Raw genomic sequence first — 23,040 nt, forward strand, 5'->3', positions numbered from 1 at the left:
CGTTCTTGGATTAATAAATGTTTATTTCCGATACGGTATATCCACGTTTAGTAAATATAAGGCGAGAGGTAACTTTTCGATATCAAAGCTTTCTGTAGTCATTCTAACCTCATGTCAGTTTTTTACTCTTGACGTCTAAAATACTTTATTTGCTAGTGTGTGATTTTTCTTTAAATAAAGAACAAGCGCAAAAGTGCTTTAAAAAGGGACCGGATTTAGCAAGAAACAAAACTCTGGTTCAGACGTTAACGCCAAACTACGGATGGGAAACTCCAGATGTTTCCGCCAACAACTCCCATGATCCCTTACTAGTAGTTAGACAAAACAGCTGGAGGGCCCTGGGACGCCGTGTCAGCTGTGGTTGATGGAATGTTGTTGTCCAACACAGCTGGTTGGTTTAAAACAAGCCAGCTTCCTAAGCCATGATTCGAAGTTGGCTTGTTTTGAAGCAAACCACAGTTAACATTGACCGGAGTTTGTTGTTTTGGGCAACGCAACAAGCTGTGGTTATACGAAAACAGAAGTGAACACGGCAGCTGCGTTGGGGGGACAGGAGGGTTTTTTGGGGACCACATGAACCCAAGTCAGGCCTGGGTTTGTTCAGTTTGATAAACTTAAGAGTTTAAATTGACATCCGCCCATGTCCACTGTGCACACACAAACTCCTGTGTAACAGTTCCTAAGTCAGCTGGAATTAAACTATTAAACACCTACCTAGACCTTAGTTTTTTTTAATAAGCCTTTCCCAACCACAACACAATTTGAATCATAGAAGTACAATTTCCCGGAAGACAGGGGACATCACATGTCTTAACTGCTCAGCTGCCATAAAATACAAAAAACAGAGAACAGGGAATAAATGAAGACTACAATCCCATACCCGCTTATCTCCAGCCCTGCTGGCGGGGCAGATGGGAGCTGTAGTCCAATGCATCTACCGGGGGGTCAATTTGGGGAACGGCAATTTAGAAAAATCAGGCAATTACAGATGGCCTCTTTTTCCTTTTTTGCTGGTACCAACTGTACAGGAAACGCTTCGAATTGGGGGCTGCCTTTGAAACCTCCCGGGTTTTTGTTTTAAATTCTTTTGGAAAAAGAAGACCCCCGCGAAAAATCTTCAGATGTTTGACAAGGGCCGGTTATTCCCATGACACACAGCAAGCACGCTTTTTTTTTTTTTTTAAAAAAATTGTCCGGGGAGATACTTTTGAGAATCAGTGTCACGAATTCCCAATGCTCTGTTTTGGCTTGGTCCGTTCCGCATTTTCAAATTGTGCTCCTTTAAAAATGGGCCAGGGGGGGATACTGGGGGTGGGGGGAATTTTTCAGTGGAAGGAGACAATCACGGATTCCCGTTCACAGTCTCCGCTGAGGTCGTGTTATTTTAACTTCGTGTGCGCTTAATAGGTAATAAACAATCATAAAACTCTGGTAAGTGTGTTTGATCAGCAACGCGCCTCTGTGAGAATCATCGCTTGCATAATAGCCCGTTGCATCACGACATCCGGCGAACCTCGGACTCAGAAGACTGCGACCTGGAAGACAGAAAATTGAACTGCCTTTCAGCGTACAGTGTATGTTTTTGTATCTTTCTTTAAAAAGAAATTAAAAACACGAACGCTGCAAGAAGGAAATTGTTTAGAGGCCGTATCTCGATTCGGACACTCTCCGAATTGGCAGGCAGAGAAAAAGGGGCTTTCGTACCACTTGGTACCTGATGGTTTTAATTTCAAACGCTCGTCCTTCGGAAAATCAGCTTCCTTTACTGCAGTGGTTCTCAACCTTCCTAATGCCGTGACCCTTTAATACAGTTTCTCATGTCGTGGTGACCCCCAACCATAAAATTATTTTCGTTGCTACTTCATAACTGTAATTTTGCTACTGTTATGAATCGTCATGTAAATATCTGATATGCAGGATGTATTTTAATTGTTACAAATTGAACATAATTAAAGCACAGTGATTAATCACAAAAAACAATATGTAATTATATATTGTGAAATATTTATTTCTAATTACAAATAAATGAAATTTTGTCTTGAACAAGAGACCATCGGAAATATGTGTTTTCCGATGGTCCTAGGCGACCCCTGTGAAAGGGTCGTTCGACCCCCAAAGGGGTTGCGACCCACAGGTTGAGAACCGCTGCTTTATTGCTTTCGCTTCTCTGACGCGGGCAAAGATGGCTAACGGACTCGTGGCCGCACCCTGCGGAAAAGGCTCACCTTGATTACGATGGCCACCAGGATTCCCAGCACGGCAAGCGCAACCAGCCCGACCTTGCGCTTACAGAACCGGGTCAAGATGAAGAACTTGGCCCAATCCACTTTCTTTTGGCTGTTGGGTGGATAGCGGATGCTGTTCACGACTTCCATGTTGAGGGCCCGGATGAGGCACGAGCGCTGGTGGGAGAAGGTCTCGAAGCTGTACCGGCCATGGTAGCATCCCATCCCGCTGTTACCTGGGGGGGCAGAGGAGCGCAGGGGTTAATGAAACGGGTCGGGCGAGGCTGGGTGGACGGGGGCTGAACTTGCAAAAGAGAAAAGCAGCAATGCAGGAGAGAGAAGCCAGATAAGCAGATCTGGGAAAATAAAGTTGCTAGTCCTCAAGACTCTAACATTATTAGTAGTAAATCAAGATGGTGAGAAATTATGAAACGTAACTGGGTCCATGTGACCTGACCTCACAGAAGCAAAAGAGAAAAGCAGCAACACAGGAGAGAAAAGCCGGGTAAATAAATCTGCCCCCCAAAACCCCAGTTACTAGTCCTCAAGATAGTATCATCATCATTAGGATTATATCACGGCAATACATCATTACTAAATATAACTGGGTCAGCTCAACTTGTCCTCACAGAAGCAAAAGAGAAAAGCAGCAACACAGGAAATTGAAGCCAGGTAAACAGACACGCAAAATAAGCGACTAGTCCTCAAGCAATTAACATTATTATTATTATTATTAAATAACTGATGATAAATTGTTATGAAATATAACCGGGTCCACATGACCTGGCCTCAGAAAGCAAAACAGAAAAGCAGCTATATAGAAGAGTGAAGCTGTTTAAATAGATCTGCAAAAATAGAAAAAAAGTATCTAGTCCACAAGCAATTAACACCATCATCATCATCAAATAATGCTGATAATGTTAAACTGTTGTTAAATGTAACCGAGTCAACTCACTGAGGTGAAAGAGAAAAGCAGCAATTATTATTATTAAATTGTTATTCAGTACAATTGGTATAAAAATACTATAATGAATTAGTATGAATTTGACAGTAACCTATAAATAAATCGTAAGAAAATTTAGGAAGCACCTTGTGTTTAGAGCGCTTCAGATACATTATCTATTTGTAATCTCGGTAATCCTGACAACAGCCCTGTAAGGTAGGCAAGTTGCAGATTTGAGGAGGGGGCGTTGTTGAGGCAGAGCAGAGTCACCCAAGGCCACTGGAGGCGGTTGTGACAGAGGCAGGATTCGAACTCCAGATACGTTCAAATTAGAAAATTCCACCACAGAGGAGCGGGTTCAAATTCCAACCGTCCCCCAACCTGCCCCTCGGCGCCATCTACTCACCAACCCCTCCGAATGGCAAGGTCGGGACAGAGAAGTGCATGAGAACGTCGTTGGCCGTCACACCACCGCTGGAGGTCTCCGCTATCATCTTTTTGATTACCTGCAGGGTGTGCGTGTGTGGAAGTTGGGAGAAACACAGAAGAAAGAAAAATGGGGGAAGTCAGGTCATCAGTTTAGCCAACAGATTAATCAGCCTGCGGTTGAGCTGATTAACCGGTGGGAGAGAGAGAAAAAGAACACACTTGTTCATGTTGGAAGAGTCTACTTTGCTTCCGGTGTGTTACTGTAATTGGGAATGCAAAACAAGGACGGAAGAACAGAAAAAGGATCCTACCGGCTCAGACCAAAGGCCCGCCTAGCCCAGCATGGCGTGTCCCACAAGAAAAGCCCACCGAAAAGACATGAGGGGAATAGTCCCCTCCCTATGTTTTCCTCCAGCAACTGGTATACAGAGGCATACCGCATCGGACTCTAGAGGCAGCACATGGCGCTGTGACTAGCAGCCATGGATAGCCTTCTCCTCCAAGCGCTTGTCTAATAAAATGTCAAAAGGCGCCCAATTCTTCTAATGGAGAGCGGTAGCTTTTCGGATATCAAACCCCTTGTACTGATATTTCCTCAATATCACAAAAAGTCCTCTACTGTTAAAATATCGGTCTGAAGGCAGCCCTGAAAATTCTCCAAATGGAAGAAGAGACGGTCCGTGAAACACTTCCTCAATTTCTGCAGCGCGTTTAACTTCTGGGGCACTTTACGATTTTTAAACCAGACGCTGGAACTTGGAAAAACATCTGAAAGGGCGACTCGTCTCACGTCAACTCTTCCCTGACCGTCATTCTTTTAGCGTTTCGACCGCTTTTGCGCGGTTTTCTTGCCCTTCGGAAAGGCTGAAACGCCCGTCGCAAAGGCTAAAGAGACTGGCGGGAAGTGTTTTCAGCCGAAACACGCCGGTGCTTTTTATATTTCGATCCTGTCCCTTTTTGTCTCTGGCTACGCCCATTTGCCTTTGCTCCGCCCCCCCGAAGAATTTGGGCCTCGCCTTGAGAAAGGCGCCACAGCTGAAGTGTCACATTCCCGTGAGGCCTTGTGGGATATTGTCAGGATGGGGCAGGCTTACTACTCTACTCTCTCTTGACGTGTTGCATTTTTCAAAAAAGGAAATGTGGTTTACCCCAACGAAAACATGCTCAGCTTTGCAACCATCCCTCGAAGGAAGGCCGCCGCGGTTCTTTTTTCCGGACGAAATTAGGGCCGAGAAAGCAACATGCAGGAACCGGTGGCGAAGGAGGGACATGAAACCTTCCTGCCCCCCCGAGATGTACTTAACGCCAAGGCCAGGTGGAGAAGATCTCCCAGGAGTGGATCAGGGCCGAGATTCGATCCAAGAGCCTGCATATGTCCGAGAAACCAACCAGGCCCGAAACGCTTACCTTTTTGTTGTCGCTGAAGACATACAGAGCGAGCGGCTTCTCCCGCTGGTTGATGAACTGAATGGCTTCGTCCAGGCCCTTCACGGTGACAATGGGAAGGATGGGGCCGAAAATCTCCTCCTGCATGACTTTGGAGTCCGGATTGACATCCGTCAGGATCGTGGGAGCTAGAGAGAGAGAGAGAGAGAGATGCCAAGTTGAAGAGGTGAGGAAGGAAAGCTACTTTATTTATTTATTCGTAACTTTTATATCCCACCTTTTTTTCTCAGAGAAACCCAAAGCGGCATACATAACCCTCCTCCTCCCCATTTTATCCTCACAACAACAACCCTGTGAGGTAGGCTGGGCTGAGAGCCTCTGACAGGCCCAAAGTCACCTAGTGAGCTTCCAAGGCTGAGCGGGGACTAGAACCCGGATCTCCCTACTCCTGGCCCAACGCTGTAATTGCTACCCCACACTGGCTCTCTAGTTACACTCTGCTCACCTCCAGTTTGGTTTACCACAGTGCCATATATGCGGGGCTGCTTTCGAAAACGTTTCAGAAACTTCAGTTAGTCCAAATCAGGGATGCTGGAGGGCTCACTGGGATCAGCTAATGTGATCGCATTATGTCAGGACTTTGTGATCTCTGTTGGTGGCCAGTCCAATCTAAAGGGATGGTTTTATTAAGCCTGATAGCCCTTAGCGGCTTGGGGCCAGGTTATTTATTTATTTATTTATTTAAGGATTTTTATGCCGCCATTCAGCCAAAAAAAGCTCTCACGGCGGCTTACAAAAGTATTTCTTGACAGTCCCTGCCCACAGGCTTACAATCTAAAAGACATGACACAAAAGGAAAGGGGATTGGGAGGGAGGAGGAGGAGGGGGGAAAGGAAAGCAAATTCAGGCACTACAATCTTAGTTGGAAAGTTTAGCAGTTACAGTTGACAGCAGGAGGGAGGGGGCTCTCAGCTGGAGCTGGACCCAGGCACGGTGGAGAGGTGCCTGGCTGCTGCTTCCTCCCTCACTGGTGGCCTCAGGTCACCTCCCATATTTACTTACCTGGACACTAAAACCAGCATCTGAGTCCCTCCTCCAGGTACCCCCGCCAAATAAGGCTAGCGAGATGGCTAAAACAGACATGGACTTTTTAGTGGTGACACCCTGGTGCCTACTTTCATCACCAGGTTTTATTCCCCCAGGGCATTTTAAAGAACCATTTTTTATTCTCCCAGGCATTTGAAGAACTGTTTTTAGGACATTTAGGACTCTATTCTGCTGCTGGTTTTAATATGGATTGATGATGCCATAACAGTTTCATTCTTTGCCGCCGGTTTTACCCGGGTGTGATTCCGCCCCGCGTTGATGCGACGTTCGGATTGTGCGTTTTTAACGTACAGCAAGCCACCCGGAGAACTGCGGTTACTGGGGCGTTTTGAAAGTACGGGCAATCGAATGAATTAAATGAATGAAGGTGGAGCGAGCAGCACAGGGGATGAAGGGTGACACAGAGCCGTTGTAAATTCACTGCACTCAATGCTAAAGCACTAAACGTATCCCGTTCTGGTCGCCACACCCCAAAAACGATGTTATCGAGCTGGAAAAAGTCCCGGAAGGGACCACACATTCCCTCAACAGTGCAATAGGTTGTCTTCCCCACTTCCACATAAAACACCTTTTTAAAGCATTGTTCCATCGAAAGCTCTTGTGTCCCTGCGATTCAAAACAAACCCAAATCGGTCCCCGGCCTTACCAATAAAGCAGGTGGCTTCATCAGCCTCCCCTCCGTAAGCGATTTTCTGCCCCTCCAAAAGGCCCATGATCCTCTTAAAATGCCGCTTGTTCACAATCCTTTCATAGTCCGGGGACTTTTGGATGTCCTCGCCGTAAAACTCCTGCAAGCGGAAACGTCGACGAGACACATCAGTCTGGTTATCATAGGGACAAGCGCCTTATTTATGTCACCGGTCAGAGTTTGTATCCCCGTTTTTAAAGGTAAAAGACCAGAGCTGGGTGGACGAAGGCCGTGCTTGGCACCGACAGGGGCACCCGACTGGAGGAGGCAACGTGTCTCCGTGTACTCAAAGACGCGTTGCACCACACGTCCGGTGCAGAAGGTCTCAGAAGCGGCATCTCCAGTATTTTAGGAAAAAAAGATCAGAGAGTAGGTGATGCGGACGCTTCTCCGCCTGGCACCCTGGAAAGCAATCCTGGCTTTGATGGAGACTGACCGGGGATGAGGGAGTTACTAGGGGAGGGTTTCTTTTAAACAGACAAATGTACCCTGGCTCAGATGACATAGCTCAGGGACTCTAAAAGATCATGTTCCGAAGCAGGAGGTTGTCAACAACTCCCCCGTGCGCTACACACGTGAAACGAAACCCTTTCCCGCAGTCTAGCCTTCCACGATGTAGACCATCCCCGGACTCCATTCCACTCTCACCTTCAGGTTCTTCTTTATCGACTCCACAACCCGACCTTCGATGGACTTGTCGCACAGGATGTAGTCGGGGGCGATGCAGGTCTGGCCGCAGTTGACGAATTTGCCCCACGTTATCCGCCTAAAGGAAGAAGGGAGACAGAGAGGGAGGAGAATGAATCACAGAATCATAGAACAGCAGAGTTGGAAGGGGCCTATAAGGCCATCAAGTCCAACCCCCTGCTCAGTGCAGGAATCCACCCTAAAACATCCCCGACAGATGCTTGTCCAGCTGCCTCTTGAAGGCCTCTAGGGTGGGAGAGCCCACAACCTCACTAGGGAACTGATTCCATTGTCGCACTGCTCTAACAGTCAGGAAGTTTTTCCTGATGTCCAGCCGGAATCTGGCTTCCTGTAACTTCAGCCCGTTATTCCGTGTCCTGCACTCTGGGAGGATCGAGAAGAGATCCTGGCCCTCCTCTGTGTGACAACCTTTTAAGTATATGAAGAGTGCTCTCATGTCTCCCCTCCATCTTCTCTTCTCCAGGCTAAACATGCCCAGTTCTTTCAGTCTCTCTTCATAGGCCTTTGTTTCCAGACCCCTGATCATCCTGGTTGCCTTCCTCTGAACCCGCTCCAGCTTGTCTGCGTCCTTCTTGAATTGTGGAGCCCAGAACTGGACGCAATACTCTAGATGAGGCCTAACCTGGGCCGAATAGAGAGGAACCAGTACCTCACGTGATTTGGAAGCTATACTTCTATTAATGCAGCCCAAAATAGTGTTTGCCTTTCTTGCAGCCATATCGCACTGTTGGCTCATATTCAGCTTGCAGTCTACAACAATTCCAAGATCCTTCTCGTTTGTAGTATTGCTGAGCCAAGTATCCCCCATCTTGTAACTGTGCCTTTGGTTTCTATTTCCTAAATGTAGAACTTGGCATTTATCCCTCTTCAATTTCATCCTGTTGTTTTCAGCCCAGCACTCCAGCCTATCAAGATCACTTTGAAGTTTGTTTCTGTCTTCCAGGGTATTAGCTATCCCACCCAATTTTGTGTCATCTGCAAATTTGATCAGCGTTCCCTGCACCTCCTCGTCCAAATCATTAATAAAAATGTTATTTTTTTATTAATGATTTTTTATAAAAAGGCAGGGCCTTTTCTCCCATGGCCCCTCAAATTGTATAAAGCTCTTCCTAGAGAGGCCCGCTTGGCACCTTTTTTGTTTTTTTCGGCACCAGGCAAAGACTTCTTCATTCTCCCAAGCCTTCCAAACGTGTTTTTATCTGTTGGGTTGATTTTTTTTTAAATGTTTAACGCCAAATTTTAAAGCCAAATTTTCCATATTTTGAGCTGCTCGGTTAGGTTTCTCTGTTGGAGGTGAAGTTCTCGCCGCTGCTTTTAAAAACAAGACTTGGCTTTATTTACGCTCTCAGCCCACACGTCGCCCCAAGAGGTTCAACCGCCGGACCACTCGCAAACGAAAGAAGCAGACAAAATGAGAAAACAAAACACGATTTACCTAGAAGCCATGTCAATGTTGCAGTCCTTATCGATGTAGCAAGGGCTCTTCCCTCCCAGCTCCAGCGTGACGGGCGTCAGGTGCTTGGAAGCCGCCGCCATGACGATTTTGCCCACGTGGCCATTGCCCGTGTAAAGGATGTGGTCAAAACGCTGCTTCAGCAACTCCGTGGTCTCTAGTACCGCTCCGGTGACGACCGGGTACAGGTCCTAGGCGGGGCAAATGAGACAGCGGTTAAGAAACAGTCTGGCTACCCTGAGATCGAGAGAGAAAACATCAACCCTGCAGTGTCTTTCTAGACCTCTCGCCGTCCTTGCCACCCTTCTAAGGGCATGGTCCAACTTGTCCATGGACTTCTTAAAATGTGGCGCTCGGAAGAGGACAGCGAGGCTTGAGTAACGCAGGACAGAGCAGAACCATGACTTCGCTTGATCTGAACACCCTGCCTTCAGTGAATCATAGAATCATAGAATAGCAGAGCTGGAAGGGGCCTACAAGGCCATCTAGTCCAACCCCCTGCTCAAGGCAGGAATCCACCCTAAAGCATCCCTGACAGATGGCTGTCCAGCTGCCTCTTGAAGGCCTCTAGTGTGGGAGAGCCCACACTAGATCATATTAGCTTTCTTAGCTGCCACAACACATCATTGGCTCATATTCCGTTTGCGATCCAGTAAGACACCTATTTATTTATTACATTTATGTCCCACCGTTTTTCCTCCAAGGAACACATAATACTCCTTGTCCTCCCCATTTTATCCTCACAACAATAACAACCCTGTGAATCAGGCCAGGCTGAGAGTCTCTGACTGGCCCAAAGTCACCCAGTGAGCTTCCGTGGCTGAGTGAGGACTAGAACCCAGATCTCCCGACTCCCAGTCCAATACTCTAACCTCTACACCACACTGTCTCTCCTAGGCCCTTTTCACATGCGCTGTCTGCCAAGCCATGCTCCTACAACCTCTATTTACATCTTAGTTTTGTTTTGCACAGAGGTTACCTTTTCTGTAACAGTAGCCACTTGGTGGTACCAAACCAGGGGCTTTCCTGAGAAAATCTCGACCGGGTTTTTCATTGCCTCTTTAAGACTTGTTTATTTCGGCAGGCATTTTGATTTCACTGTTTAGTTTTGCTTAGGTGTTCTTGTGTGCCTGTGTTTTAACTCCTATACTGTTAGTTTTACCCTACCCAGTGCCTGTTTGCATTCCCTTCCCCTCCTTATTGCTTTACTATGATTTTAGTAGAATGCAAGCCTATGCGGCAGGGTCTTGCTATTTACTGTTTTACGCTGTACAGCACCATGTACATTGATGGTGCTATATAAATAAATAAATAAATAATAATAATAATAATAATATACCACACTGCTTCTACAGAATGTTGTTGTTGTGTTTTTAACATGCAGTACCCCCAGCCGTCACCGGAGGGGGAAGACTACAACAGCAGGGATTGTTCATAGAATTCATAGAATAGCAGAGTTGGGAGGGGCCTACAAGGCCATCGAGTCCAACCCCCTGCTCAATGCAGGAATCCACTCTAAAGCATCCCTGACAGAGGGTTGTCCATCTGCCTCTTGAAGGCCTCTAGTGTGGGAGAGCCCACAACCTCCCTAGGTAACTGATTCCACCGTCGCACTGCTCTAACAGTCAGGAAGTTTTTCCTGCTGTCCAGCTGGAATCTGGCTTCCTTTAACTTGAGCCCGTTATTCCGTGTCCTGCACTCTGGGAGGATGGAGAAGAGATCCTGGTCCTCCTCTGTGTGACAACCTTTCAAGTATTTGAAGAGTGCTATCATGTCTCCCCTCAATCTCCTCTTCTCTTCTCCAGGCTAAACATGCCCAGTTCTTTCAGTCTCTCCTCATAAGGCTTTGTTTCCAGACCCCTGATCTTCCTGGTTGCTCTCCTCTGAACACGCTCTAGCTTGTCTGCGTCCTTCTGTTCAACTTGGGAAGAAGGAGGCTAAGGGACAGAGGTGTACAAAATCATGCCTGGTGTGGAGAAGTTGGAGAGGGGGACATTTTTCTCCCGTAATACTAGAATCCAACGGGGTCATCCCAGGAAGCTGATGGGTGGGAGATCCAGGAAAAATAAAAGGAAGGACTTCTTCACACAGTGCAGAGTTAAACTATGGAACTCACTACCACAAGATGTAGCGATGGCCACCCATTTGGGTGGCTTTAAAAGGGGGTTGGATAAATTCCTGGAGGAGGAGAAGGCGATCAATGGCTACCAGCCCTGATGGCTAAGTACAACCTCCACTAGCAGAGGCAGTAAAGCCTGTGTGCACCAGTCGCTGGGGAACATGGGCGGGAGGGTGCTGTTGCACCACATCCTGCTTTTTTGGTTGGCCACTTTTTGGGGTTGGCCACTGTGCGAACAGAGTGCTGGACTAGATGGACCCTTGGTGGTAATAATAATAATAATAATAATAATAATAATAATAATAATAATTTCTTACCCGTCCCTCCCTCTGGATCGAGGCAGGGAACAACGTTAAATACAATATAATACATAAAACTAGTTAAAAAAGCATATAAAACCGATACGGTATTAAAAGAACAACCGCAACATCTTAAAATGCTTAGGTTGAAAACTCATCTGTCGGAAGAGTTCAACGCAGCACCAACCTTGTCAATGTACTGAGGCAGCAACGTTTCGAAGAGCTTGGACGTGTGTTCGCTGACCTCCGAGGGCTTTACCACCACCGCGTTCCCTGAAACGCAAGAGCACCCGTCACAGGGGTGGGTGGGCACGATCCGGGAGCCGGAGGGGGTGCAGATGGGGTGGCGCTTCTCCCCCTGCCTCAAATCCGCCCCCAAACTCAGAGCTCAAGACCGAGCGCTATGCAAATCGCCCCCCGCGGGTGCCGGGGCTGATGGGAGTTGCAGTCCGGCGCAACGGCAGAGCGGCGGATCCGGGAAGGTGCGCGCGTCCCGGTTTACCTGCCACGATGGCGCCGATCAGGGGTTGCATGACGAGGACGAAGGGGTAGTTCCACGCCCCGATGACCAGGACCACACCCAAGGGCTCAGAGCGGACGTAGCTCTCGTCCGCCAGGGTCATGACGGTCTTTGGCACGTGCCGTGGGGCGACCCACTCGGGGAGCTTCTCCACGGCCAGGTTGATTTCCCCCAGCACGCCCATGATCTCGTAGCTGAAGGCGCTGTATTTATTCTGTTCCGGGGGTGCCAAGCAGAAGGAGACAGGTTGATTAACAAGAAGGCTGGGAGCGACCCAAAACGCGGGGACACGGAATGATCACAGACATCCTTCCCTCCGCCCCAACAGGGGCTCGCTGGCATGGGCCCCCTGGCCGGGCTCCGCCTCTTCACCGTTGCAAGCTGCTCGCTCGCCTGCCTCTCGCTCCGGACCAGGTCACGGAGGTGGGGAGGAGGAGGAGGAAGAGGAGCAGGAGATGCCACGGCCTCCGGCCTCCCGAGCAAGCAAGCGGTGGCAATGCTGAGAAAAGAGGTGGCACAAAAGCAGGGGTGATAGTGGCAGCGAGAAGGTAGGCCCCGGGGGGATTTTCAACGTTCCCATGGACCCCACCAGGAGAGGGCCTCAGCCTCAGTACTTTCCCCAGGGACCCCGCCAGGAGAGAGACCCACTGCAATATTTCCCCCAAGCACCCTGCTGGGAGAAGGCAACAGCCTCAGCATTTCCCCCTACATTCCCCAACTTGCACCCATAGCTGCAGCAAGCCCCAAACCTTGTGGAGGTCCGCTTCAAGGGCCTCCGCGATGTCTTTCTCCTTCTCCTCCACCATCCGCTTCAGGGCCTGCAGCTGCTGGATACGGAACTCCACGGGGCGCGACTTGCCCGTGTTGAAAGCGGCCCTGGCCCGCTCCACCGTCGCCTTGATCTTGTCCATGGCTCCTGGAAGGCTGCGGCGACAAAGGCAGGCAGATTTGGGCCCCTCGAAACACCAGCGCAGAGCGGTTGTGAGAACCCAACTCTGCTCTCCCACTTCGGCCCGCCGGGTAACCTCAATTTTAACACACACATTTTTAACAGCGTAGCCAGTGCGGTGTAGTGGTTAGAGCGTCGGACTGGGATCAGGAAGATCTGGGTTCTAGTCCCCCACTGAGAGACTTTGGACTCTCAGCCTATCCTACCTCACAGGGTTGTTGTGAGGCTAAAAAGGAGAGGTGCAGCAGCCCATGAGAAGCCCTGGGTTCTTTGCAAGAGGGGGAAAAGCACAATATCAAAGCAATACATAAAATAAAAATAACTAGGGATTTCGGAGTCCTTTCCTGCGTTGGGAGGGCTCAGTACTCATGCAAAAGTCCCTCTGGATCCCCGTATTACAGCTGAATTTTACCCCAGATCATAACGCTACAGCCTGCTTGGCAAACTAACCCCCATGCCAGGTGTACTCTCTTTAAGTAATACTAGCATCTTGATTCCAAATCTGCTGGCTGAAACCGGTTTTTCAGCCCACGGACAAAATCCAGAAAGGTAGAAGGAATCTGGCCAGGCATACCTAGGAAAACAACTCTCTCCTTCGCTTTAAAAGAAGACTTTGGCAAAGGCTATACCCGCTCAGGCTGCAATCTGTTGAGCCGCCCGAGGGGACGGGGGGGGACGGGACACAGGGACGTTGCCCTGTGGATTCTCTTGGACCTCGGCGGGTTCTGATACCATCAACCACAGGATTGTTCTGAATATGGGTGGTGCCTTTTGGTAGCTCCTACCTGGACAGCCGATTCCAGCCAGGCGGTGCAGGGGGATTATTGCTCGGTCCCTTGGAAATTAGGTCCTAGGGCTCTGTACGGCGCCGTATTATTCCCCCGTACTATTTGACGTCTGCCCGCACCCGCTGGGGAAGGTTATCTGGAGACGTGGCGTTGCCTATATGCAGAAGGCACCCAGCTCTATCTCTCCAGCTTATCAAACCCAGGCGAAGGCGTGTGTGTGTGTGTGTGTTCCCAATCAATGCCTGGGTGTGGTAACGGAATGGACAGGGGCCAATACGATCCCAACAAGTTTTTATTGCTAGTGGGCGGACTGCTGACCTGTGCTCCGCGGGGGATGTGCGCCCGCTAAATCTGGCCCTCCGAGTTTTCCCAGAAGGCCACGCCCCGTCCCTCTGGCCCCTCCCACGCAGAGAGTGCAAAGGGACCTAAAGGAAGAGCTTTGTCATTTGGAGGCGCTCTTGGATCCAGAGGCGCAGGATCCTCTGTGGTGTAGAGCACCTTTTATGCACTTGGGGCGCCCCAGCTACGGCCGAGACAGCCTCGCTCGAGTTAACAGGAGATGACCTATTTGATCCTGCTGCGCTTCATGGGACTCGCAGCCGCCTCCGTTTTAACATTCCGGACACCTCCGACCGGGAGTACACCTTCGCTTCATAATCACAGGTCTCACCCCATCATTACAGCTTCAGGGCCCAACCCGCCCCGGTCACTTCGCCCTCGCCTCCAAAACCAACAGGCTGCACTGTAATTATCCCACCGCATCCACCATGCTGGTTATCAGTCACGTTGTGCCAACAAAGCCAGGCGGGCACACAGAGCAAAGGGCTCTTGCGGCTGTTAACAGTTGCGTGGGAAAGGAATTAGTTGGCAGAGGCAGCTAACTCCTCGCTACTGTGAAACACGCCCAAAGTCGCTTCTCTGCGGGCTGTGTTCCTCTGGACCTGTCTCAACTAGTCATAAATAACGATGTTAATCCCACAAAAGCGGCCTCCATAACGAGATATATAAGGAGTTCCAATCCTTATATATCTCGAACAGCATTGCCCAGGGACAACAGGAAGATAGCAGCAGGGTTTGGGGGACCCCCAACATTTTGTGGAAATATATTTAAGAAAACTTTAGGAACTTCCACACAAAAGGTGGGGGGGGGGAGAACCGCTCTCCTTAAACAATCCAATGAAACAGAGTAGTTTGGTGTCAACCATGGCTTACTGTTGGGGAGGCACGGAACGCCAGAGCGGGGACGGAATGGAGTATCAGAAAGAGGACATGGCTGGCAAACTTGGAATGGCGAACGGAAGCACACGATGCTGCAATATTCTGTTGCAGACCCTGCTTGTCATAACAATGGGGCATACCACACCGCGACGGACTCTTTTCTCGCGTGCCGCTGCAACTATGCATCTGTTCCTGGTTCAACTGCAACACCCCACCCCACAGAAAGCACCCACAGACCACCCTACACGCACAGTTTAGGTATATATGGGGGGCGGGGTTTAGGTAACCCCGATTTTCCTTTGGAAGTGATCAGAGAGAGGAGCACGGTTCTATCTCCTATCCCAAAACCCTCCCATGCAAGAAAGGCTGTGCAGAAAGGAAGTCACTGCTCCAAGATCACCCAGTGAGCTTCGTGGTGGAGTCGGGATTTGATGCTCTAACCACTACTGCACGCTTTTCTCCGTTTGAAGATATCTGGACTTTTTATCTGCTCCTCCTTAGCAGTGAGGCAGACATTCCAAAGGGGAAGCTTTTGGCAAGGGACTGGAAATAACAGAGCGCTTCTCCTGTGGAATTCCTGCCTTTCAGTCCGCTGCTAAAGGCGCAAGATCTGGGCAAGAAGGAAAATAAAAAGACAGCCAGGTTTGCCCCTATAATCTGGCCCCTCTGACACATTCCCCTTTTTCATTGCTTTTTAAAAACTTTTTATTGATAACCTTATTTTACCCAAAAGAGGAAATACCGTCCCGAAGGTGTTTCTTGCTTCCCCCCCATCAAACTTACATGCAATTGTACAATCTTTGAGATCTCCCTCACAAGCCTGCCTCGACCCTAAACTACCCATCGGCTTTCCTCGTTTCATGGTGGCATCTCTGTTCTCTTTACAGGTGGAAATTCAACAGGGGTAGCCCTCCCACAACAACGCCAGGAACAGCTGCATTAGGGCAGGCAGGGAATTCACCTGGGCGGGCGGAGAGTGACTGTTCCCAATCAAGGCCACCTCCACACCAGAAAAAGCCTTGAAGCAGCTGCAGATCAGGCAGAAATTCAACAGCACCACCTTCCTCCCAGCAAAGCCCACCTCCATTCTGGAAGGGGGGAAGCTGCCCCTGTTGAATTCCAGACTTTTCCTGCCAAAATCCACAGAGGCAGCTTTCCCACCAAGCGTGCCGATAGAAAATTCACCAGGGGCAGCTTTGCCCACTGATGCCAACTCTACAGTAGGGCAGGCCTTTAAAGAGCCGCAGGTCAGGCGGATATTCAACGGGGCAGACTGCTTTTTCAATGGCACCTCCAGGACAGGCAAAGCCTTTCAGCAGCCGCAAAATCAGGCAGAAATTCAGCAGGGGCAGCTTCCCCCACTGATGCCAGTTCCACAGTAAGGCAGGCCTTTAAAGGGCCGCAGTTCAGGCAGACACTCAACAGGGCAGCCTTCTTTTTCAATGGCACCTCCAGGACAAGCAAAGCCTTTTAGCAGCTGCAAATCAGGCATAAATTCACCAGGGGCAGCTTCCCCCACTGATGCCAGTTCCACATTAAGGCAGGCCTTTAAAGAGCCGCAGCTCAGGCAGACACTCAACAGGGCAGCCTTCTTTTTCAATGGCACCTCCAGGACAAGCAAAGCCTTTCAGCAGCCGCAAATCAGGCAGAAATTCACCAGGGGCAGCTTCCCCCACTGATGCAAGTTCCACAGTAAGGCAGGCCTTTAAAGAGCCGCAGTTCAGGCAGATACTCAACAGGGCAGCCTTCTTTTTCAACGGCACCTCCAGGAAAAGCGAAGCCTTTCAGCAGCCGCAAATCAGGCATAAATTCAGCAGGGGCAGCTTCCCCCACTGATGCCAGTTCCACAGTAAGGCAGGCCTTTAAAGGGCCGCAGTTCAGGCAGACACTCAACAGGGCAGCCTTCTTTTTCAATGGCACCTCCAGGAAAAGCAAAGCCTTTCAGCAGCCGCAAATCAGGCAGAAATTCACCAGGGGCAGCTTCCCCCACTGATGCCAGTTCCACAGTAAGGCAGGCCTTTAAAGGGCCGCAGCTCAGGCAGACACTCAACAGGGCAGCCTTCTTTTTCAATGGCACCTCCAGGACAAGCAAAGCCTTTCAGCAGCCGCAAATCAGGCAGAAATTCACCAGGGGCAGCTTCCCCCACTGATGCCAGTTCCACAGTAAGGCAGGCCTTTAAAGAGCCGCAGCTCAGGCAGACACTCAACAGGGCAGCCTTCTTTTTCAATGGCACCTCCAGGACAAGCAAAGCCTTTTAGCAGCTGCAAATCAGGCAGAAATTCACCAGGGGCAGCTTTGCCCACTGATGCCAGTTCCACAGTAAGGCAGGCCTTTAAAGGGCCGCAGTTCAGGCAGATATTCAACAGGGGCAGAAAAAGCACTCCCTGTGGAATGCCTGCCTTTTCCTGCCAGAAAAATGGGATGGGGGGAACCTGCATTGACCTGACCCCTGTGGGCCCCCTGACCTATCCACTGACACCCACCCCCCCAAACACGCATTTCCACCTATTCCCCTGACTCACCCCCTTCCCGTCTGAACGCAACTCCCCGGAGAGAGCATCTTTCCCTTGACACACCTCCAGGCAACCACTTCCGCCTTCCGGTCATGTGACCGGCTTCTGCCTGTGGGAGGGCAGCCCCGCTTCCGGTCCCGGGCAGGCCCCGCCCCCCAACACGTGCTTTCTGTTGTTGTCTGGTCTCTATGGCTCAAGCCATTGCAAACAAACGCATCACACATCAGGTCGATAATTATGATTGCAATCAACGAGGTCAACGATGATTAATAAAGTGTCGTTATTAATCTGTAATCATATAATACATTATTAATAGTTAATTATTAATAATTGCAATAATAAAACCAATGATAATAAAATATGGTCATTAATTATATTAATCCTCCTCCTCCTCCTAATTAAAAGCATTGCCATTAAGTTTAGATTGTGGGTCCTAAAAATTAGAAGATCCAGCAGGCAGCAAAGTCCCTGCCTGCCTACTCAAAAGTGAAGTCCCATTGACGTCAATGGGGCTTACTCCCCAGTAAAAGTGTTCGTGCATGGGCTTGCCAACCGGAAACATCCCTACTCGCGAGTAAACCCAAGGCAGGCCCAAGCATGCATAAGACGGTGCTGCCATCCGGCATGCTTACTTGCGAGGAAGCCCTGTTGAACTCGATGGGACTTTACTTCTGAGTAAGCATGTCCAGAAACCTTGGTGGTGCAAGGCTGAAAATCTTACACTTACTTAAAAGTAACCCCCATTGAGCGGATTGGGAGTTATGTCTCAGTGCCTACTTCGAAGTAAGGTAGGCCTCTTGGTTTATTTTTTTAAAATAGGTATATCCCCTTTCTCCACTAAATATAAGCATTCGGGGCAGCTAACAATAAAATATCAAAGTTGTAATTAAAACTCATCCAATTAAAAAATATGCACACTGACGCCTAAGCAAAATTACATGCATCCTTTGGATTAAGCAGGATACAGGAGAAATTAATTTGAACAGGAATTAATTTGATCCATTTAAGAGGCTTTGAAATGCTAAGCGAGGTGGGATATATGGTAATCAATTTCATTTATTTTAATCTCTCACTGATCAAAGGTCCTTCATGTCTAGCCGTTTTATTGTTGCGAGGGGTCTCACTGGTTTTTTTAAAATGTTTGCCGTAGGTTTTAGCATGTTAAATGCCTAAAACCAATAACTTAGGGTTGGCAAGGATCTGTTTTGTAAAATCATCTCTTTAAAGGAAACAAATTAGTGTGTGTGTGGGGGGAAACCAAACAACGCATCCAGGAATAATAATAATAATAATAATAATAATAATAATAATAATAATAATAATAACCGTCCAGCAAAACACATGTTGACACTGAATTTTAATTGAACACCGTGGGACTTGACTTCTGTGCAAACACAGATCAGGTATCACCACAAATCTCTCATCAAGAGAGAGATTTCTTTCCTTTTCCTCACCAGGGGAGGGGGGGAACCAAACCATAATCTTCTAGAGAAGGAGAGAGGTGACTACCTTCATTCTCCACCTACGCCCAGAATAGCAGCCCGATAGGTAGATATCCTGTAGGTGAAGCTCCCCCACACACATTACGATCTCTCAATGCTTCAACTTCTCAATTTTTAGGCTGTGATTAGAAGCAAGGGAGCAGAAACTGGGAAATAGGGGAAGGGAAACTCAAAGGACTTCCCTCCCCCCCCCCAATATAATTCATAGCAAAATGCAGGGCTAAGCAACTAGGCCTACGACATTTTGGCCTACAACACCCATCAGACCTTACCAGCATTGCCGGTGGTGAACCTGAGGGTGTTCAAGGCCAAAACATCTGGATAAGTCCAAGTTGCTCGCCCCAGATGTTTAGGATCAAAATAAAGACTCCTATGGGATGGGGCAGTTTTATTTCCCTTGTAATGGGAGAAGCTGCACCGGGTGAATTTTGGCCTGCCATGCAGCAAGCCCGCCAAACCAAAATGGGAACAATGAATGTGCTCAAAGAAACCTTCTTATTCAAAGGGAGCGTGCCCCCAGATACCGATTTAGGGCACGGACCGGAGCACACTGGCTTTAAAGTTTGTGCCTGACTTGGGCGGGCTGCTATACGAGATGAACTTTGCCTCGATCCAGCAGGGTAGCCCTTTTATGTCCCCAGATAACACAATCTGAAGATGGCATTGACCTGATTTGCTGCAGCAGCACACCAGTGGTTTGCGCCAACGCTATGCACTGCTGTTACGTAACTGCTCCTTTCCTCCCCTGTCCAACTTGCAACATTTTTTTCTTTATTCTTGAGCAACACTTTGAATTCCCCACATTCTGGTATGTCTCAGGGAGGCGGGGTCTCTATTTGCTGGCATCAGGAGACTTTTAAAGCTGCAGCTTATGCCTGACAAATTGCCCTCTGCGTTGGCGTGAAGTGAGCTGTGCCAGGCCGGCCTCTGCCCCCCCCCTTCCCGACCCTACATGAATCACAGCCAAGCTGCATTGCTGCTTATTCCTGCAACGCACGGCCCGTGGATCTGAAATTAGCTTTGGTGCCGGCTGCTCATTCCGGCACCCCATTTTTCAAATCTGGATTGCTTCCAACGATTAAAAGAAAAGGGAAGGAAAAGAAAATTACCCCTCCCTGTTTTATCAGGAGCGTCCAAAGTGACACAAAAGCGGTGAGCAAGTTTCCAGGGTCCACAGAGTTCTTCATTTGTCTCTTGCTTGCATGTTGAGCAAAGCAGAGGTCAGATGAGAACTAGTGTGTTGAAGCAGCAATGTCATAACACAGAGTGTAGGAGGATGTTAGAGATCACCCAAGAGAAACTAAACAGATTATATCTGCCCGGTTGGTTTCAGCTTGCAATTAAAACATTTTAAGGGCCCTGCTGAATCAGACCGAGAGTCCTTCTAGTCCAACACTCTGTTCAGCTGTTGACCAGGGACCAACAGTAATGCCAACACACCATGTCTAAAGCCCCCCAAAGTTTTCAAAATATAAAATCCACCAGTTACCCACGTCTGTCTCCGGCATGAAGCAAACGCTTCCTTCTTAGGCATAGAACACGAGTAAGGAGAAACAGTTTTAAGTTAGCAACTCTGGAGACTGATTTGAGATTAAAAAGAAGCAGCAGCCAACAGAAGCCAAATTGGGTAGCATTACCTAGTGGCTGGAAGATTATGACCCGCAAAGAGGGGTAAAACAATAAACTTTCTCTATTTTAGGGCTTTGCGCCGGAACAGTTAAACCCAGTTTTTTCTGAAAAGCGGAAAACTCAAAAGGTTTGTTCACCATTTTGCGACATTTTTGGTTAGCCCTCATAAAGTTATGGCCTGGCCATGGACTTTGGATCCCCCCCTTCTATACATTTTAAATACTTAAAATAGGAGAAACAGAGTCCTAATCACCACATTTTATCATTCTCAAGAGCAAAAGGGGAGGGGAGGGAAAAAGAATCTGAAACTTTTCTTGGGGTTTCTTGGGACTTATTTAAATGGATTTAATTTAAACTTATGCAACGCAGCAAATTTTTGCAGCTTTATGAGCTACCCTTTTCATTCTAGGGTCCCTATCCAGTTCAACCACACCATCCTAGCTTCCACGAAGCTAAAAAACAACTGTGCCTCTGGTTTCTTAGCGATTTGGCCTTTGATTAAAAACAACACCTCAATTAAAACTTTTTAGGATCTAAGGTCTTGGATCTCCACTTTAATTTGGTTTTAAAGAAGTCCAGATTTGCTTTGCAGAAAATTCCACCCCCACACACACACAAAAAAGGAAATTCCACCACAAACTCTTTGGGAACAAGGCAATTTCCCCCAAATATCTGAAGGCTCTTGGAAAGTAGCTTTTCCGTTCTCCTTCTTTCTCTCTCTGCCTTAAAGATCCACCCCCAAATCTCAAAGATAGTTAAGCTGCCTCCTGCGTGACACATCAGCCAGAATTAGTTCAAAACTCTGTTTTGAGAGCAAAGCAAGAGGGTACATTTTTACCTATCGCTGCACAGCGGTTGGCTTTCGTCCTCAGTAAAAACAAGATTGCACTTTTCCCAACCGAGACGCCACCCTGTCAAGCTGGAATCGTCCCTCCCACTGCAGAGAAATTTGGATCCAAGCCCAGGACTGACATCTGTACCGTATTCTCATTAAAACACCATGCATGTAAAAAAAGAAAAAAGAGAGAACCCGACGAAATGCAGGCGACGCAAGCAAGAAGAAAACTCTTAGACAAGAGTTCAGGGTTGGTATATTTCAGGATTGGTATATTTATTTACCAAAACCTGAAGTTCTCTGGCTGGTGTTGCAAGGCAAGAAAAACGTAAAACACAAACACGGAATAAAAACAGCACAGCGTGTAGACAGGGATCTACTGTGTGGGCATGTTTTATCAGAACTAGAGCCGGGTTCAAAACGTTGGCCAAGCTGGGTGGACATACGTTCAGAACTGAGGAACAAGAGTGCCTCTGAGCATATGCTCAGCCCAGGAATTGGGAACTGGTACCTTCCGCACAAAAATCCACTCGATTCTCCTCTGCACGTTCTTTTTCAGCGGACTAATTTCGATGGATCTAATTCCTGAACTAATTTAGAAAGACCTTCTTGGTTTTAAGCAATTATTATTACATTTGTATTCCACTCCCCCCCCCCCCCCATCTTGCAGGGAACCCAAGGTGGGTCACGTAGTCCTCTTCCTCCATTTTACCCTCGCAACAACCCTGTGAGGTAGGTTAGGCTGAGAGTCAGGGGAACAGGCCCCAAAGTCATCCAGTGAGAATTAGAACCCGGGCCACCAAAGTCCCAACCCAATGCTCTAAGCACTACACCAGAAACAATGAGCCAGAGATCTCCCAATGAATCCCGATCTAATCATCTGACCACCCTCCTCCAAGGAAGACCTTCTCTCTGCATGTGGTTCCAGCGCCACTAACTCCAACGTCCCCCACAAAGTGCCAGAGGACCCAGAACGCTGGTTTGCATATTACATAAAGGAAGAGGTGTGGCTATTCCCAGCTAAGTTGCTCTTCTGGAAGCAAAAAGGAGCACGTTCCTGGTTACTACAGCCTACCAAAATCGTTCCTGGCCGCCCCCGTCACCCAAAGTTAAGACATGAATGCAAGGGATGATCCCACATGAGTCCTGCGTTGCAAAACCAGATACCAGCCGTGGCAAGAGTGCATTAAACCGCTGGCGTGGAGCTCCATGTGCATAAAGACACATATTCCACTTTCCAATGACGTGATTTGACAATAGAAAAAGGAATAAAAAAAGACACCACTTTGCCCGCGGGAGAATTGGCAAACCTTTACCCACAACCGATTTTCGTGTCATTTGGAGCCAAGAATTCAAACCGGGAAGTGGGCCAGCAGGGCGTGGGCTGATTTATGGATTTATAATACTTTTTAAAAGATCAAGGAAATCACACTCAGGAGTGTTCAAGCAGGCGCTTGGGATACAGATTCCCATGTGCCTTGCACGATCTGGTTACAGCAGGACAGGTTTGGGAAGGAAACGTGGCCCAGCGGGCTGTAGCTAAAATGGCGACATTTTTTGCCTGGTAGCAAGTGATGTCAGGCCTTAGGAATTCACTTCCCTCCCAAATCGTTTCGCCCAAGGGTTTCAATTCGAAATCCAGCCGAATTCCAGATCTCCAGATTCCCTTTGTCAACTCCCAATGCGTTCATTTTTATTTTCCTACACCCTGAGAATTATTCTTTCTTT

General features: G+C 48.4%; 1 protein-coding gene across 2 annotated transcripts; it reads right to left on the minus strand.

Moving 5' to 3' along the window:
* Positions 1-2: 2 nt before the first annotated feature.
* Positions 3-21,410, minus strand: ALDH3A2 (aldehyde dehydrogenase 3 family member A2). 2 transcript variants are annotated; one of them, XM_063146479.1, is made up of 11 exons: positions 21,316-21,410; positions 12,627-12,801; positions 11,860-12,091; positions 11,545-11,630; positions 8,922-9,130; positions 7,427-7,544; positions 6,737-6,878; positions 5,005-5,171; positions 3,575-3,674; positions 2,226-2,461; positions 3-1,535 (listed from the first exon to the last, which is right to left on the minus strand). In XM_063146479.1, exons 2-11 carry the CDS (start codon positions 12,786-12,788, stop codon positions 1,521-1,523), a joined length of 1,467 nt encoding a protein of 488 aa, XP_063002549.1. In that variant the 5' UTR covers positions 12,789-12,801; positions 21,316-21,410; the 3' UTR covers positions 3-1,520. The 2 variants fall into 2 exon arrangements, with proteins under 2 accessions (XP_063002549.1, XP_063002547.1); XM_063146477.1 differs by lacking the exon at positions 21,316-21,410 and adding an exon at positions 17,356-17,403.
* Positions 21,411-23,040: the final 1,630 nt, after the last annotated feature.

This window comes from Elgaria multicarinata, chromosome 22, assembly GCF_023053635.1.
Source record: "Elgaria multicarinata webbii isolate HBS135686 ecotype San Diego chromosome 22, rElgMul1.1.pri, whole genome shotgun sequence".
In the NCBI taxonomy this organism is placed as follows: domain Eukaryota; kingdom Metazoa; phylum Chordata; class Lepidosauria; order Squamata; family Anguidae; genus Elgaria; species Elgaria multicarinata.

Bases quoted from the DNA above. Each gene is read 5' to 3' on its own strand.
- ALDH3A2 (XM_063146477.1), bottom strand. From the start codon at position 17,393: ATGCTCTCTCCGGGGAGTTGCGTTCAGACGGGAAGGGG. The intron at 5,172-6,736 runs GTAAGGCCGGGG...CTCTCTCTCTAG, and splicing joins TGAAGCCACCTGCTTTATTG to CTCCCACGATCCTGACGGAT. The intron at 2,462-3,574 runs GTGAGTAGATGG...CTGCCCCCCCAG, and splicing joins CTTGCCATTCGGAGGGGTTG to GTAACAGCGGGATGGGATGC.